At 46.1% G+C, this 19,747-nt stretch overlaps 1 protein-coding gene across 5 annotated transcripts in view; it reads right to left on the minus strand.

Moving 5' to 3' along the window:
• Positions 1-8,873: 8,873 nt before the first annotated feature.
• SLC4A2 (solute carrier family 4 member 2) overlaps positions 8,874-19,747 on the minus strand; it is a 334,039-nt gene continuing 323,165 nt past the window's right edge. For all 5 annotated transcript variants that reach the window (XM_077267743.1, XM_077267745.1, XM_077267742.1 and 2 more), the window contains one exon: positions 8,874-9,665. In XM_077267743.1, the coding sequence (XP_077123858.1) occupies positions 9,585-9,665 (81 nt within the window). In that variant the 3' untranslated portion in view covers positions 8,874-9,584. The remainder of the gene's footprint in view (positions 9,666-19,747) is intronic.

Below are 19,747 nucleotides of genomic sequence, written 5' to 3' on the forward strand. Positions count from 1 at the left end.
TCAAACCCACTTGCACCATTTGCTTATGGTTCTTAGAAGACTTGGAGAGAATCATTTATATGCTAAACTGGAAAAATGTTCACTTTTTGTGCACAAACTGTCTTTTCTGGGTTTAATTGTGTCAGGAGAGAGATTCCACATGGGTCCTAAGAAAATCCAGGCGATTACGGATTGGGTGCAGCCTCATGGCTTGAATGGGGTTGCTGTAATTTTTGGGCTTTGCTAACTTCTATAGGAAGTTCATTAAGGGTTTTTCACAGGTTGTAAAGCCTTTGACGGACCTCACCCTAAATGGGGCTGATGTGAAAAATTGGTCCTTGACTGCAAAAAATTATTTGCTGACACTGAAATAATGTTTTACTTCAGCTGCTGTGTTGGTACAACCAGATCCGTCAAGACCCTTTATTGTGGAGGTTTACGCTTATGAGGTGGGGGCAGTTTTGTCTCAGGGTCCTTCCACACTCACTAATCTGAACCCGTGCGCCTTCTTATCTAAAAAATTCTCTCCAGCCGAGAGAAATGATGTCGGCAATAGGGAATTGTTGGCAGTTACATTGGCTTTTGAAGAATGCAGGCATTTCCTGGAGAGGGCCGTCCACCCTATTACAGTTATCACTGATCATAAAAATTTGGCCTATATCGAGTCTGCCAAGAGATTGACTCCCAGACAGGATTGGTGGACGCTTTTTTTTTTTTCTCGATTTCAATTTGCCATCACATTCCGCCCTGGATCTAAAAATATTAAGGCTGTTGCTTTATCTCCGGAAGCTTTGATTCTGTGTCCCCTCCAGAACCCCTCTCCTCCATTCTTCAACCAGGAGTCGTGGTGGCTAAAATCTCTACCGATTTGCAGAGAGAGATTTTGGAGGTCCAAACCCAGGCTCCTGGTATTGAACCACCAGGTAAATTGTTTGTACTGGAACGGTCCCATCTCAGACTCCTGCAGAAGTTTCACGATTCTGTGTTAAGTGCCCACCATGGGATTGCAGCTACATGTGGAAGGGGGCAGTTTCTAGGGGTTTCTGGTGGCCCTCTATGGTATCAGATATTAAAAAGTTTGTGACTGCATGTGGGGTGTGCGCCCGTTCCAAGAGTTCTCATACCCGGCCGGCCGGGGAATTGGTGTCTTTGCCAATTTTGGATAGGCCATGGACACACTTGTCCATTGACCTAATCACAAATCTCCCTCCTTCCAGGGGCAACTCAGTGGTATGGGTGGTGGATAGGTTCTCCAAACAAGCCCACTTTGTACCTCTACCCGCATTACAGTCTGCTGAAACCTTGGCCCGCTTATTTATACAGCATGTAGTTGAGTTGCCTGGAGTGCCTGTGAATATGGTGTCAGACAGAGATGTGCAGTTTGTGGCCAGGTTTTGGAGATGTAAGAAGCTGGGGATTACACTGTCTTTTTCCTCTGCCTATCACCTGGAGTCTAATGGACAGACTGAACGCACGAACCAATCTTTAGAGCAAATTCTGAGATGCCTCGCCTCTTCCAGACAGGAGGACTGGTGTGAGGTATTGGCCATGGCAGAATTTGCATTTAACTCTCGTGTGAGTCAGTCCACTAGAAAGTCTCCCTTTCAGGTCAACTATAGGTTTGACCCACATTTTGGGGAATTTTCCCGCATGGATTCAGGTTGTCCTGGAGCCAAATGCATGGTACATCAATTGAGAACTCTTTGGAGGGAGGTTCAGACGAACATCTCTAAATCCCAGAAAAGGTACAAATGATTTGTAGACAGGAGGAGGGGGCCAGGTCCGGCCTTTGTAGTAGGGGAGGTGTGGTTATCCACCCGTAATATCAAGCTTAAGATGCCCTCTATGAAGTTGGGCCCCAAGTTTATTGGTCCATACAAAATTGTGGAGGTAGTCCGGTGGCCTACAGACTAAAGCTGCCCACCTCCTTGAAAATATCTAATGTCTCCCACTGGTCCCTGTTAAAGCCAGTGGGGATGGTTAGGGAAGATTCCTCATCCGATATTCCACCAGTATTGGTAAAGGGACAGCTGGAGTACGAGGTGGGGGCATCATTGACTTTCGGTGGGGTGTGCTGGAAGCTCCAGTATCTGATAAATTGGAAAGGGTATTCTCTGGAGGATCGGTCATGGGTCCCGCCCAGTTCGGTGCGCACCGATCGTCTGATGCGGGCCTTCCATGCCAGATATCCTGAGAAGCCTGGGGGTCCAGTGGCCCCCCTTAAGAGGGAGGTACTGTCATGGTTTGGACAGGGTTAATGCCCTGCTCTCTCAGGGTTAATTGGTTGTGGCCTCCTTTTGGATCTGGACTAGGATTCTCTGTCATTTATACTTTAGTTCTGTCTGAGTGCCTGACCCCCTGGTGTGCATGTGCATACTGTGTTGTTTGTTCGCTCTCCGTGCTTGATCTGGTCTGTTTGATTCTCTCGGCTTTCTGACCTGACTATCCTTCTGTCTCACCCTCCAGTACCTCACTTATCTCCTGGTTATTGACCTCGGCATGTTTGACTACTCTCCGGCGCCTGGCTCCACCCATAGCCACTCCCCTCTGTCACATGGTTCAGGTCCTGCTTGCTACCCGGTGAGTTCTCCGCCGTTCTGCTCTGGGCTCCCTTACTGCGGCGATTAGCCTCCCGGCAGTAGTTACACCCGGGATCCCTGACATGTCTACAAATATCTGAAGGGCTGTCACAGTGTAGAGGGATCATCATTATTCCCATTTGCACATAGAAACATGGGAAGGAATGGAATTAAACTGAAAGGGAGAAGATACAAATTAGATATTAAAAAAACCTTTTTGATAGTGAGGATGATCAATGAGTGGAACAGGCTGCCACGAGAGGTGGTGAGTTCTCCTTCAATGGAAGCCTTCAAACAGAGGCTGGACAGACATCTGTCTGAGATGGTTTAGTGAATCCTGCATTGAGAGGGGGTTCAACACAATGACCCAGGAGGTCCCTTCCAACTCTGACATTCTATGGTTCTATGCAGCAGAGCCTCCCAAGAACATCACCCTGCTCCTCAATGTGCTAGATGTAGCAGAGATACCCTAGAACACCCCAACTCCTCCATGTGTCAGATACAGCAGAGCCACCCCAGAACATCCCCCCACTCCTAAATGTGTCAGATGCCTAGCCGCTTCAGAACATCCTCGAGATACTCCACATGCCAGATGCAGCACAGCCACCCAGAACATCCACGAACTTCTCCATGTGGCAGATGCAGCAGACCCGCCCAGAACATCTCCCCCGCTCCTCCACGTGACAGATGCAGCAGAGCCACTCCAGAACATCCCCAAGCTCCTCCATGTGTTAAATGCAGCAGAGCCACCTGAAAACATTACCCGAGCTCCTCCGTGTGTCAGATTCAGCGGAGTCGCCCTAGAGCATCCCCCAGCTCCTCCATATACCAGATGCAGCAGGGCCACCCCAGAACACCCCCCGCTCCTCCTTGTGTCAGATGCAGCAGAGCTGCCCCAGAACACCCCCCGCCCCTCCATGTGTTAGATACGGCAGAGCTGCCCCAGAACACCCCCCGCACCGCCATGTTTTAGATACAGCAGAGCTGCCCCAGAACACCCCCTGCTCCTCCATGTGTTAGATACAGCAGATCTGCCCCAGAACACCCCCCGCACCGCCATGTTTTAGATACAGCAGAGCTGCCCCAGAACACCCCCTGCTCCTCCATGTGTTAAATACAGCAGATCTGCCCCAGAACACCCCCCGCTCCTCCTTGTGTTAGATACAGCAGATCTGCCCCAGAACACCCCCCGCTCCTCCTTGTGTTAGATACAGCAGAGCTGCCCCAGAACACCCCCTGCTCCTCCATGTGTTAGATACGGCAGAGCTGCCCCAGAACACCCCCCGCCCCTCCATGTGTTAGATACAGCAGAGCTGCCCCAGAACACCCCCTGCTCCTCCTTGTGTTAGATACAGCAGAGCTGCCCCAGAACACCCCCCGCCCCTCCATGTGTTAGACACGGCAGAGCTGCCCCAGAACACCCCCCGCTCCTCCATGTGTTAGATACAGCAGATCTGCCCCAGAACACCACCCGCACCGCCATGTTTTAGATACAGCAGATCTGCCCCAGAACACCCCCCGCCCCTCCATGTGTTAAATACAGCAGATCTGCCCCAGAACACCCCCCGCCCCTCCATGTGTTAGATACGGCAGAGCTGCCCCAGAACACCCCCTGCTCCTCCATGTGTTAAATACAGCAGATCTGCCCCAGAACACCCCCCGCACCGCCATGTTTTAGATACAGCAGAGCTGCCCCAGAACACCCCCTGCTCCTCCATGTGTTAGATACAGCAGATCTGCCCCAGAACACCCCCCCGCTCCTCCTTGTGTTAGATACAGCAGAGCTGCCCCAGAACACCCCCTGCTCCTCCATGTGTTAGATACAGCAGATCTGCCCCAGAACACCCCCCGCCCCTCCATGTGTTAGATACGGCAGAGCTGCCCCAGATCACCCCCTGCTCCTCCATGTGTTAGATACAGCAGATCTGCCCCAGAACACCACCCGCACCGCCATGTTTTAGATACAGCAGAGCTGCCCCAGAACACCCCCTGCTCCTCCATGTGTTAAATACAGCAGATCTGCCCCAGAACACCCCCCGCCCCTCCATGTGTTAGATACGGCAGAGCTGCCCCCGAACACCCCCTGCTCCTCCATGTGTTAGATACAGCAGAGCTGCCCCAGAACACCCCCCGCTCCTCCATGTGTTAGATACAGCAGAGCTGCCCCAGAACACCCCCCGCTCCTCCATGTGTTAGATACAGCAGAGCTGCCCCAGAACACCCCCCGCTCCTCCATGTGTTAGATACAGCAGATCTGCCCAAGAACACCCCCCGCCCCTCCATGTGTTAGATACGGCAGAGCTGCCCCAGATCACCCCCTGCTCCTCCATGTGTTAGATACAGCAGATCTGCCCCAGAACACCACCCGCACCGCCATGTTTTAGATACAGCAGAGCTGCCCCAGAACACCCCCCGCTCCTCCATGTGTTAGATACAGCAGAGCTGCCCCAGAACACCCCCCGCTCCTCCATGTGTTAGATACAGCAGAGCTGCCCCAGAACACCCCCCGCTCCTCCATGTGTTAGATACAGCAGATCTGCCCAAGAACACCCCCCGCCCCTCCATGTGTTAGATACGGCAGAGCTGCCCCCGAACACCCCCTGCTCCTCCATGTGTTAGATACAGCAGATCTGCCCCAGAACACCCCCCGCACCGCCATGTTTTAGATACAGCAGAACACCCCCTGCTCCTCCATGTGTTAGATACAGCAGATCTGCCCCAGAACACCCCCTGCTCCTCCATGTGTTAGATACAGCAGAGCTGCCCCAGAACACCCCCCGCTCCTCCGTGTGTTAGATACAGCAGAGCTGCCCCAGAACACCCCCCGCCCCTCCATGTGTTAAATACGGCAGAGCTGCCCCAGAACACCCCCCGCCCCTCCATGTGTTAGATACAGCAGATCTGCCCCAGAACACCCCCCACCCCTCCATGTGTTAAATACGGCAGAGCTGCCCCAGAACACCCCCTGCTCCTCCATGTGTTAGATACAGCAGATCTGCCCCAGAACACCCCCCGCACCGCCATGTTTTAGATACAGCAGAGCTGCCCCAGAACACCCCCCGCCCCTCCATGTGTTAGATACAGCAGATCTGCCCCAGAACACCCCCTGCTCCTCCATGTGTTAGATACAGCAGAGCTGCCCCAGATCACCCCCTGCTCCTCCATGTGTTAGATACAGCAGATCTGCCCCAGAACACCCCCCCGCACCGCCATGTTTTAGATACAGCAGAGCTGCCCCAGAACACCCCCTGCTCCTCCATGTGTTAGATACAGCAGATCTGCCCCAGAACACCCCCTGCTCCTCCATGTGTTAGATACAGCAGAGCTGCCCCAGATCACCCCCTGCTCCTCCATGTGTTAGATACAGCAGATCTGCCCCAGAACACCCCCCCGCACCGCCATGTTTTAGATACAGCAGAGCTGCCCCAGAACACCCCCTGCTCCTCCATGTGTTAGATACAGCAGAGCTGCCCCAGAACACCCCCCGCCCCTCCATGTGTTAAATACGGCAGAGCTACCCCAGAACACCCCCCGCTGCTCCATGTGTTAGATACAGCAGAGCTGCCCCAGAACACCCCCCGCCCCTCCATGTGTTAAATACGGCAGAGCTGCCCCAGAACACCCCCCGCTCCTCCATGTGTTAGATACAGCAGATCTGCCCAAGAACAACCCCTGCTCCTCCATGTGTTAGATACAGCAGAGCTGCCCCAGAACACCCCCCCGCACCGCCATGTTTTAGATACAGCAGAGCTGCCCCAGAACACCCCCCGCTCCTCCATGTGTTAGATACAGCAGAGCTGCCCCAGAACACCCCCCGCTCCTCCATGTGTTAGATACAGCAGAGCTGCCCCAGAACACCCCCCGCTCCTCCATGTGTTAGATACAGCAGATCTGCCCAAGAACACCCCCCGCCCCTCCATGTGTTAGATACGGCAGAGCTGCCCCAGATCACCCCCTGCTCCTCCATGTGTTAGATACAGCAGATCTGCCCCAGAACACCACCCGCACCGCCATGTTTTAGATACAGCAGAGCTGCCCCAGAACACCCCCTGCTCCTCCATGTGTTAGATACAGCAGATCTGCCCAAGAACAACCCCTGCTCCTCCATGTGTTAGATACAGCAGAGCTGCCCCAGAACATCCCCCGCCCCTCCATGTGTTAGATACGGCAGAGCTGCCCCAGAACACCCCCCGCTCCTCCATGTGTTAGATACAGCAGATCTGCCCAAGAACAACCCCCGCTCCTCCATGTGTTAGATACGGCAGAGCTGCCCCAGAACACCCCCTGCTCCTCCATGTGTTAGATACAGCAGATCTGCCCCAGAACACCCCCCGCACCGCCATGTTTTAGATACAGCAGAGCTGCCCCAGAACACCCCCCGCTCCTCCATGTGTTAGATACAGCAGAGCTGCCCCAGAACACCCCCCGCTCCTCCATGTGTTAGATACAGCAGAGCTGCCCCAGAACACCCCCCGCTCCTCCATGTGTTAGATACAGCAGAGCTGCCCCAGAACACCCCCCGCTCCTCCATGTGTTAGATACAGCAGAGCTGCCCCAGAACACCCCCCGCTCCTCCATGTGTTAGATACAGCAGAGCTGCCCCAGAACACCCCCCGCTCCTCCATGTGTTAAATACAGCAGAGCTGCCCCAGAACACCCCCCGCTCCTCCATGTGTTAGATACAGCAGAGCTGCCCCAGAACACCCCCCGCTCCTCCATGTGTTAGATACAGCAGAGCTGCCCCAGAACACCCCCTGCTCCTCCATGTGTTAGATACAGCAGAGCTGCCCCAGAACACCCCCCGCTCCTCCATGTGTTAGATACAGCAGAGCTGCCCCAGAACACCCCCCGCTCCTCCATATGTTAGATACAGCAGAGCTGCCCCAGAACACCCCCCGCTCCTCCATGTGTTAGATACAGCAGAGCTGCCCCAGAACACCCCCCGCTCCTCCATGTGTTAGATACAGCAGAGCTGCCCCAGAACACCCCCCGCTCCTCCATGTGTTAGATACAGCAGAGCTGCCCCAGAACACCCCCCGCTCCTCCATGTGTTAGATACAGCAGAGCTGCCCCAGAACACCCCCCGCTCCTCCATGTGTTAGATACAGCAGAGCTGCCCCAGAACACCCCCCGCTCCTCCATGTGTTAAATACAGCAGAGCTGCCCCAGAACACCCCCCGCTCCTCCATGTGTTAGATACAGCAGAGCTGCCCCAGAACACCCCCCGCTCCTCCATGTGTTAGATACAGCAGAGCTGCCCCAGAACACCCCCTGCTCCTCCATGTGTTAGATACAGCAGAGCTGCCCCAGAACACCCCCCGCTCCTCCATGTGTTAGATACAGCAGAGCTGCCCCAGAACACCCCCCGCTCCTCCATATGTTAGATACAGCAGAGCTGCCCCAGAACACCCCCCGCTCCTCCATGTGTTAGATACAGCAGAGCTGCCCCAGAACACCCCCCGCTCCTCCATGTGTTAGATACAGCAGAGCTGCCCCAGAACACCCCCCGCTCCTCCATGTGTTAGATACAGCAGAGCTGCCCCAGAACACCCCCCGCTCCTCCATGTGTTAGATACAGCAGAGCTGCCCCAGAACACCCCCTGCTCCTCCATGTGTTAGATACAGCAGAGCTGCCCCAGAACACCCCCCGCTCCTCCATGTGTTAGATACAGCAGATCTGCCCCAGAACACCCCCCGCACCGCCATGTTTTAGATACAGCAGAGCTGCCCCAGAACACCCCCTGCTCCTCCATGTGTTAGATACAGCAGATCTGCCCAAGAACAACCCCTGCTCCTCCATGTGTTAGATACAGCAGAGCTGCCCCAGAACTTCCCTGTTGTCACCTGATGGTGCGACCTGAGACAGACGGATCTTTACTTTGGAGCTCTCCTGTAATCACTCTGAAAGCTGCATCCAGGAAAGTTGTCTACAGTCTCATAAACCTTTCATTTCTGAATGTGTGCAGCTGTAGTAACAGGAACATCCAGCTGTGAAGAGACATCTTAGAGCCTTTACCTCTTAACAGGTTTGTCTATCTCATATTTGTCTAATCTCCTGAGCCAGCGCTCTCCTCCGCTTTCTCTGCTCCATGTTCAGTGGGGTACACACCATGATACCAAACAGCACAGTGACTACTTTTCATCCTCCAAACAGGTGACTGATCTCAACACCATGCTAATTACCTCAGTATCACAGGTCCCTATGGTCACATTATTCTAAATCTCTTTAATGGGTGCAATTTTGTCCAGGATATTTTCATTCGTTTGCCTGTAAATTGTGGTTCACCGGAGAAAAAATAAAGAAACCAAAACCAATTTCTAATTGTTGTCACTGATATTCAGTAAATGTACATTGACAAGTACGTTTCCAGTTATTTCAGTAACCATTGTAGGTTCCTTATGTAAATGTAAGAAAAACCAACAATGTTGTCCTTGTGTGTAACATGTATGTTGGAGGTGACACAGAAGACACAACACGGGGATAATATATTGTACAGCAATCATTCACCCAGTAGTTCCATAGCCGATGGCAGCTTGTCCCTCAGATCTGTAGATGGTTTCCTGGGGTCAGTCGTAGTTTGCTGCCGCTCCATAATGATGCAGGGGAGAAGCAGATGTTCCATCTGTGTAATATCACTGGGTATCATCATGCTGCCCCCTGCTGATATGATCACTGCCCCGTAGCGTTCTGTATTCCCACTACAGGGGTCACACATGGAGCACAGGGCATAATATCCAGTGGAGAAGGCAGCTTCGTTCTGCGCGGAGTCCAATTTAAGGTAACAGTGATGTCTCCAAGAGCCACCTGATAATCACATATAATGTCTACATAGACACACAGAAAGCTCCACCTCTGCAGAGTTCCATCTACTGAACAGCCCTCCCATGAGGAGCCTAGCCCCTCCCTCTCATGCTGAAATTGCTTCTATGCTTGACTGCAGAAAGTTGGATTGTTCAAGGTGTGATCTTATGAAGAGGCAACCATGTGCTGGACGACATCCACAACTTCCAAGGCACAAGAAACACTTATACTGGCATCGGCATCTCATTATATTCATCCACCCCCTCCTGCTCGTCGAAGATCGGTTGCACATCATCACCATCCAACTGTGGAGAGGAGAGCCAGACACAATAATGAGGATATGGAGGACTTGTATGTAGTAATATATGTATACTGGGATATTACACCGCACCTGATATATCACCTGTATTATACTGTATATAGGGATATTGCACCTCACCTGTTATCTCACCTGTATTATACTGTATACTGGGATATTACACCTCACCTGTTATCTCACCTGTATTATACTGTATACTGGGATATTACACCTCACCTGTTATCTCACCTGTATTATACTGTATACTGGGATATTACACCTCACCTGTTATCTCACCTGTATTATACTGTATATAGGGATATTACACCTCACCTGTTATCTCACCTGTATTATACTGTATACTGGGATATTACACCTCACCTGTTATCTCACCTGTATTATACTGTATATAGGGATATTGCACCTCACCTGTTATCTCACCAGTATTATACTGTATACTGGGATATTACACCTCACCTGTTATCTCACCTGTATTATACTGTATACTGGGATATTACACCTCACCTGTTATCTCTCCTGTATTATACTGTATATAGGGATATTACACCTCACCTGTTATCTCACCTGTATTATACTGTATACTGGGATATTACACCTCACCTGTTATCTCACCTGTATTATATTGTATACTGTGATATTACACCTCACCTGTTATCTCACCTGTATTATACTGTATACTGGGATATTACACCTCACCTGTTATCTCACCTGTATTATACTGTATACTGGGATATTACACCTCACCTGTTATCTCACCTGTATTATTATATACTGTGATATTACACCTCACCTGTTATCTCACCTGTATTATACTGTATACTGGGATATTACACCTCACCTGTTATCTCACCTGTATTATACTGTATACTGGGATATTACACCTCACCTGTTATCTCACCTGTATTATTGTATACTGGGATATTACACCTCACCTGTTATCTCACCTGTATTATACTGTATACTGGGATATTACACCTCACCTGTTATCTCACCTGTATTATACTGTATACTGGGATATTACACCTCACCTGTTATCTCACCTGTATTATTATATACTGTGATATTACACCTCACCTGTTATCTCACCTGTATTATACTGTATACTGGGATATTACACCTCACCTGTTATCTCACCTGTATTATACTGTATACTGTGATATTACACCTCACCTGTTATCTCACCTGTATTATACTGTATACTGGGATATTACACCTCACCTGTTATCTCTCCAGTATTATATTGTATACTGGGATATTACACCTCACCTGTTATCTCACCTGTATTATACTGTATACTGGGATATTACACCTCACCTGTTATCTCACCTGTATTATACTGTATACTGGGATATTACACCTCACCTGTTATCTCACCTGTATTATACTGTATACTGGGATATTGCACCTCACCTGTTATCTCACCTGTATTATACTGTATACTGGGATATTACACCTCACCTGTTATCTCACCTGTATTATACTGTATATAGGGATATTACACCTCACCTGTTATCTCACCTGTATTATACTGTATACTGGGATATTACACCTCACCTGTTATCTCACCTGTATTATACTGTATATAGGGATATTACACCTCACCTGTTATCTCACCTGTATTATACTGTATACTGGGATATTACACCTCACCTGTTATCTCACCTGTATTATACTGTATATAGGGATATTACACCTCACCTGTTATCTCACCTGTATTATACTGTATACTGGCATATTACACCTCACCTGTTATCTCACCTGTATTATACTGTATACTGGGATATTACACCTCACCTGTTATCTCACCTGTATTATACTGTATACTGGGATATTACACCTCACCTGTTATCTCACCTGTATTATACTGTATACTGGGATATTACACCTCACCTGTTATCTCACCTGTATTATACTGTATACTGTGATATTACACCTCACCTGTTATCTCACCTGTATTATACTGTATATAGGGATATTACACCTCACCTGTTATCTCACCTGTATTATACTGTATACTGGGATATTACACCTCACCTGTTATCTCACCTGTATTATACTGTATATAGGGATATTGCACCTCACCTGTTATCTCACCTGTATTATACTGTATACTGGGATATTACACCTCACCTGTTATCTCACCTGTATTATACTGTATACTGGGATATTACACCTCACCTGTTATCTCACCTGTATTATACTGTATACTGGGATATTACACCTCACCTGTTATCTCACCTGTATTATACTGTATATAGGGATATTGCACCTCACCTGTTATCTCACCTGTATTATACTGTATACTGGGATATTACACCTCACCTGTTATCTCACCTGTATTATACTGTATACTGGCATATTACACCTCACCTGTTATCTCACCTGTATTATACTGTATACTGGGATATTACACCTCACCTGTTATCTCACCTGTATTATACTGTATACTGGGATATTACACCTCACCTGTTATCTCACCTGTATTATACTGTATACTGGGATATTACACCTCACCTGTTATCTCACCTGTATTATACTGTATACTGGGATATTACACCTCACCTGTTATCTCACCTGTATTATACTGTATACTGGGATATTACACCTCACCTGTTATCTCACCTGTATTATACTGTATACTGGGATATTACACCTCACCTGTTATCTCACCTGTATTATACTGTATACTGGGATATTACACCTCACCTGTTATCTCACCTGTATTATACTGTATACTGGGATATTACACCTCACCTGTTATCTCACCTGTATTATACTGTATACTGGGATATTACACCTCACCTGTTATCTCACCTGTATTATTGTATACTGGGATATTACACCTCACCTGTTATCTCACCTGTATTATACTGTATATAGGGATATTACACCTCACCTGTTATCTCACCTGTATTATACTGTATACTGGGATATTACACCTCACCTGTTATCTCACCTGTATTATACTGTATATAGGGATATTACACCTCACCTGTTATCTCACCTGTATTATACTGTATACTGGGATATTACACCTCACCTGTTATCTCACCTGTATTATACTGTATATAGGGATATTACACCTCACCTGTTATCTCACCTGTATTATACTGTATACTGGCATATTACACCTCACCTGTTATCTCACCTGTATTATACTGTATACTGGGATATTACACCTCACCTGTTATCTCACCTGTATTATACTGTATACTGGGATATTACACCTCACCTGTTATCTCACCTGTATTATACTGTATACTGGGATATTACACCTCACCTGTTATCTCACCTGTATTATACTGTATACTGTGATATTACACCTCACCTGTTATCTCACCTGTATTATACTGTATATAGGGATATTACACCTCACCTGTTATCTCACCTGTATTATACTGTATACTGGGATATTACACCTCACCTGTTATCTCACCTGTATTATACTGTATATAGGGATATTGCACCTCACCTGTTATCTCACCTGTATTATACTGTATACTGGGATATTACACCTCACCTGTTATCTCACCTGTATTATACTGTATACTGGGATATTACACCTCACCTGTTATCTCACCTGTATTATACTGTATACTGGGATATTACACCTCACCTGTTATCTCACCTGTATTATACTGTATATAGGGATATTGCACCTCACCTGTTATCTCACCTGTATTATACTGTATACTGGGATATTACACCTCACCTGTTATCTCACCTGTATTATACTGTATACTGGCATATTACACCTCACCTGTTATCTCACCTGTATTATACTGTATACTGGGATATTACACCTCACCTGTTATCTCACCTGTATTATACTGTATACTGGGATATTACACCTCACCTGTTATCTCACCTGTATTATACTGTATACTGGGATATTACACCTCACCTGTTATCTCACCTGTATTATACTGTATACTGGGATATTACACCTCACCTGTTATCTCACCTGTATTATACTGTATACTGGGATATTACACCTCACCTGTTATCTCACCTGTATTATACTGTATACTGGGATATTACACCTCACCTGTTATCTCACCTGTATTATACTGTATACTGGGATATTACACTTCACCTGTTATCTCACCTGTATTATACTGTATACTGGGATATTACACCTCACCTGTTATCTCACCTGTATTATACTGTATACTGGGATATTACACCTCACCTGTTATCTCACCTGTATTATTGTATACTGGGATATTACACCTCACCTGTTATCTCACCTGTATTATACTGTATACTGGGATATTACACCGCACCTGATATATCACCTGTATTATACTGTATATAGGGATATTGCACCTCACCTGTTATCTCACCTGTATTATACTGTATACTGGGATATTACACCTCACCTGTATTATACTGTATACTGGGATATTACACCTCACCTGTTATCTCTCCTGTATTATACTGTATACTGGGATATTACACCTCACCTGTTATCTCACCTGTATTATACTGTATACTGGTATATTACACCTCACCTGTTATCTCACCTGTATTATACTGTATACTGGGATATTACACCTCACCTGTTATCTCACCTGTATTATACTGTATACTGGGATATTACACCTCACCTGTTATCTCACCTGTATTATTGTATACTGGGATATTACACCTCACCTGTTATCTCACCTGTATTATACTGTATACTGGGATATTACACCTCACCTGTTATCTCACCTGTATTATACTGTATACTGGGATATTACACCTCACCTGTTATCTCACCTGTATTATACTGTATACTGGGATATTACACCTCACCTGTTATCTCACCTGTATTATACTGTATACTGGGATATTACACCTCACCTGTTATCTCACCTGTATTATTGTATACTGGGATATTACACCTCACCTGTTATCTCACCTGTATTATACTGTATACTGGGATATTACACCGCACCTGATATATCACCTGTATTATACTGTATATAGGGATATTGCACCTCACCTGTTATCTCACCTGTATTATACTGTATACTGGGATATTACACCTCACCTGTATTATACTGTATACTGGGATATTACACCTCACCTGTTATCTCTCCTGTATTATACTGTATACTGGGATATTACACCTCACCTGTTATCTCACCTGTATTATACTGTATACTGGTATATTACACCTCACCTGTTATCTCACCTGTATTATACTGTATACTGGGATATTACACCTCACCTGTTATCTCACCTGTATTATACTGTATACTGGGATATTACACCTCACCTGTTATCTCACCTGTATTATTGTATACTGGGATATTACACCTCACCTGTTATCTCACCTGTATTATACTGTATACTGGGATATTACACCTCACCTGTTATCTCACCTGTATTATACTGTATACTGGGATATTACACCTCACCTGTTATCTCTCCTGTATTATACTGTATACTGGGATATTACACCTCACCTGTTATCTCACCTGTATTATACTGTATACTGGGATATTACACCGCACCTGTTATCTCACCTGTATTATACTGTATACTGGGATATTACACCTCACCTGTTATCTCACCTGTATTATACTGTATACTGGGATATTACACCTCACCTGTTATCTCACCTGTATTATACTGTATACTGGGATATTACACCTCACCTGTTATCTCACCTGTATTATTGTATACTGGGATATTACACCTCACCTGTTATCTCACCTGTATTATACTGTATACTGGGATATTACACCTCACCTGTTATCTCACCTGTATTATACTGTATACTGGGATATTACACCTCACCTGTTATCTCACCTGTATTATACTGTATACTGGGATATTACACCTCACCTGTTATCTTACCTGTATTATACTGTATACTGGGATATTACACCTCACCTGTTATCTCTCCGGTATTATACTGTATACTGGGATATTACACCGCACCTGTTATCTCTCCGGTATTATACTGTATACTGGGATATTACACCTCACCTGTTATCTCTCCGGTATTATACTGTATACTGGGATATTACACCTCACCTGTTATCTCACCTGTATTATACTGTATACTGGGATATTACACCTCACCTGTTATCTTACCTGTATTATACTGTATACTGGGATATTACACCTCACCTGTTATCTCTCCTGTATTATACTGTATACTGGGATATTACACCTCACCTGTTATCTCACCTGTATTATACTGTATACTGGGATATTACACCTCACCTGTTATCTCACCTGTATTATACTGTATACTGGGATATTACACCTCACCTGTTATCTCACCTGTATTATACTGTATACTGGGATATTACACCTCACCTGTTATCTCACCTGTATTATACTGTATACTGGGATATTACACCTCACCTGTTATCTCACCTGTATTATTGTATACTGGGATATTACACCTCACCTCATGGCACCTCACCTGTTATCTCACCTGTATTATACCGTATACTGGGATATTACACCTCACCTGTTATCTCACCTGTATTATACCGTATACTGGGATATTACACCTCACCTGTTATCTCACCTGTATTATACCGTATATAGGGATATTACACCACACCTGTTATCTCACCTGTATTATACTGTATACTGGGATATTACACCTCACCTGTTATCTCACCTGTATTATACTGTATATAGGGATATTACACCACCTGTTATCTCACCTGTATTATACTGTATACAGGGATATTACACCTCACCTGTTATCTCACCTGTATTATACTGTATACTGGGATATTACACCTCACCTGTTATCTCACCTGTATTATACTGTATACTGGGATATTACACCTCACCTGTTCTCACCTGTATTATACTGTATATAGGGATATTGCACCTCACCTGTATTCTACTGTATACTGGGATATTACACCTCACCTGTTATCTCACCTGTATTATACTGTATACTGGGATATTACACCTCACCTGTTATCTCACCTGTATTATACTGTATACTGGGATATTACACCTCACCTGTTATCTCACCTGTATTATACTGTATACTGGGATATTACACCTCACCTGTTATCTCACCTGTATTATACTGTATACTGGGATATTACACCTCACCTGTTATCTCACCTGTATTATACTGTATACTGTGATATTACACCTCACCTGTTATCTCACCTGTATTATACTGTATACTGGGATATTACACCTCACCTGTTATCTCACCTGTATTATACTGTATACTGGGATATTACACCTCACCTGTTATCTCACCTGTATTATACTGTATACTGGGATATTACACCTCACCTGTTATCTCACCTGTATTATACTGTATACTGGGATATTACTTCTCACCTGTTATCTCACCTGTATTATACTGTAAACAGGCATATTACACCTCACCTGTTATGTCACCTGTATTATACTTTATTGTTATGATCCGGTGGTAGGATCACCAAACTGACCTGATAGGTAAACCAGAAAATTAGGACGAGCTCTGGGGATGTGGAAACTATACTGACCGCAACACTGAACCTATCCAATACACACTAAAGGCAGCTGTGGAGCGTAACCTAAAAACCTAGACGCCTCGTCACAGCCTGAGGAACTAACTACCCCTAGAGAGAAAGCCAAGCCTCACTTGCCTCAGAGAAATGACCCCAAAGTTTAGACAGCCCCCACAAATAATAACGGTGAGTTAAGGGGAAAATACAAACGTAGTAATGAAAAACAGGTTTAAGCAAATGAGGCCCGCTAATGCTAAATAGACAGAAGATAGCAAGGGATCTGTGCGGTCAGTAGAAAAACTATCCACGCAGAAAATACAAGAACCCCCACACCGACTCACGATGTGAGGGGCGCACTCTGCACCCCAGAACTTCCAGCAAGCAAAAAATCACATACAGGTCCTTCTCAAAAAATTAGCATATAGTGTTAAATTTCATTATTTACCATAATGTAATGATTACAATTAAACTTTCATATATTATAGATTCATTATCCACCAACTGAAATTTGTCAGGTCTTTTATTGTTTTAATACTGATGATTTTGGCATACAACTCCTGATAACCCAAAAAACCTGTCTCAATAAATTAGCATATTTCACCCGACCAATCAAATAAGTGTTTTTTAATACCAAACAAAAAAACCATCAAATAATAATGTTCAGTTATGCACTCAATACTTGGTCGGGAATCCTTTGGCAGAAATGACTGCTTCAATGCGGCGTGGCATGGAGGCAATCAGCCTGTGACACTGCTGAGATGTTATGGAGGCCCAGGATGCTTCAATAGCGGCCTTAAGCTCATCCAGAGTGTTGGGTCTTGCGTCTCTCAACTTTCTCTTCACAATATCCCACAGATTCTCTATGGGGTTCAGGTCAGGAGAGTTGGCAGGCCAGTTGAGCACAGTAATACCATGGTCAGTAAACCATTTACCAGTGGTTTTGGCACTGTGAGCAGGTGCCAGGTCGTGCTGAAAAATGAAATCTTCATCTCCATAAAGCATTTCAGCCGATGGAAGCATGAAGTGCTCCAAAATCTCCTGATAGCTAGCTGCATTGACCCTGCCCTTGATGAAACACAGTGGACCAACACCAGCAGCTGACATGGCACCCCACACCATCACTGACTGTGGGTACTTGACACTGGACTTCAGGCATTTTGGCATTTCCTTCTCCCCAGTCTTCCTCCAGACTCTGGCACCTTGATTTCCGAATGACATGCAAAATTTGCTTTCATCAGAAAAAAGTACTTGGGACCACTTAGCAACAGTCCAGTGCTGCTTCTCTGTAGCCCAGGTCAGGCGCTTCTGCCGCTGTTTATGGTTCAAAAGTGGCTTTACCTGGGGAATGCGGCACCTGTAGCCCATTTCCTGCACACGCCTGTGCACGGTGGCTCTGGATGTTTCCACACCAGACTCAGTCCACTGCTTCCTCAGGTTCCCCAAGGTCTGGAATCGGTCCTTCTCCACAATCTTCCTCAGGGTCCGGTCACCTCTTCTCGTTGTACAGCGTTTTCTGCCACATTGTTTCCTTCCAACAGACTTACCATTGAGGTGCCTTGATACAGCACTCTGGGAACAGCCTATTTGTAGAGAAATTTATTTCTGGGTCTTACCCTCTTGCTTGAGGGTGTCAATGATGGCCTTCTTGACATCTGTCAGGTCGCTAGTCTTACCCATGATGGGGGTTTTGAGTAATGAACCAGGCAGGGAGTTTTTAAAAGCCTCAGGTATCTTTTGCATGTGTTTAGAGTTAATTAGTTGATTCAGAAGATTAGGGTAATAGGTCATTTAGAGAACCTTTTCTTGATATGCTAATTTATTGAGACAGGTTTTTTGGGTTATCAGGAGTTGTATGCCAAAATCATCAGTATTAAAACAATAAAAGACCTGACAAATTTCAGTTGGTGGATAATGAATCTATAATATATGAAAGTTTAATTGTAATCATTACATTATGGTAAATAATGAAATTTAACACTATATGCTAATTTTTTGAGAAGGACCTGTATAAGCAAGCTGGACTGAACTCATCATATAATGAAACCTATTTTCAAGAGAAAAATGAGCAAACATGAACTAGCAAGACTTAGCTTCTCCGGATGGAGACCGGTCACAAGGAAGTCCAGAGAGATCAGAACCAGTACTGAATACAACGACAGCTGGCAACAAACAAAGGTGCAGGTGGAGTTAAATAGGAACCAACATAGCAGGAAATGAGGCAGCTGAGCCCCTCTCCAGACCCGCAGTATCGCTAAAGGCCACCAGAGGGAGCCCAGACAAAATTCACAACAGTACCCCCCCCTTGAGGAGGGGTCACCGAACCCTCACCAGAGCCCCCAGGCCGATCAGGACGAGCCGAATGAAAGGCACGAACCAAATCGGCCGCATGGACATCAGAGGCGACAACCCAGGAATTATCCTCCTGACCATAGCCCTTCCATTTAACTAAGTACTGAAGCCTTCGTCTCGAAACACGAGAATCCAAGATCTTCACCACATACTCCAATTCTCCCTCGACCAAGACCGGAGCAGGAGGATCAACAGAAGGAACCACAGGCACCACATATCTCCGCAACAATGACCTATGGAACAC

This window comes from Ranitomeya variabilis, chromosome 6 (genome assembly GCF_051348905.1).
Source record: "Ranitomeya variabilis isolate aRanVar5 chromosome 6, aRanVar5.hap1, whole genome shotgun sequence".
In the NCBI taxonomy this organism is placed as follows: domain Eukaryota; kingdom Metazoa; phylum Chordata; class Amphibia; order Anura; family Dendrobatidae; genus Ranitomeya; species Ranitomeya variabilis.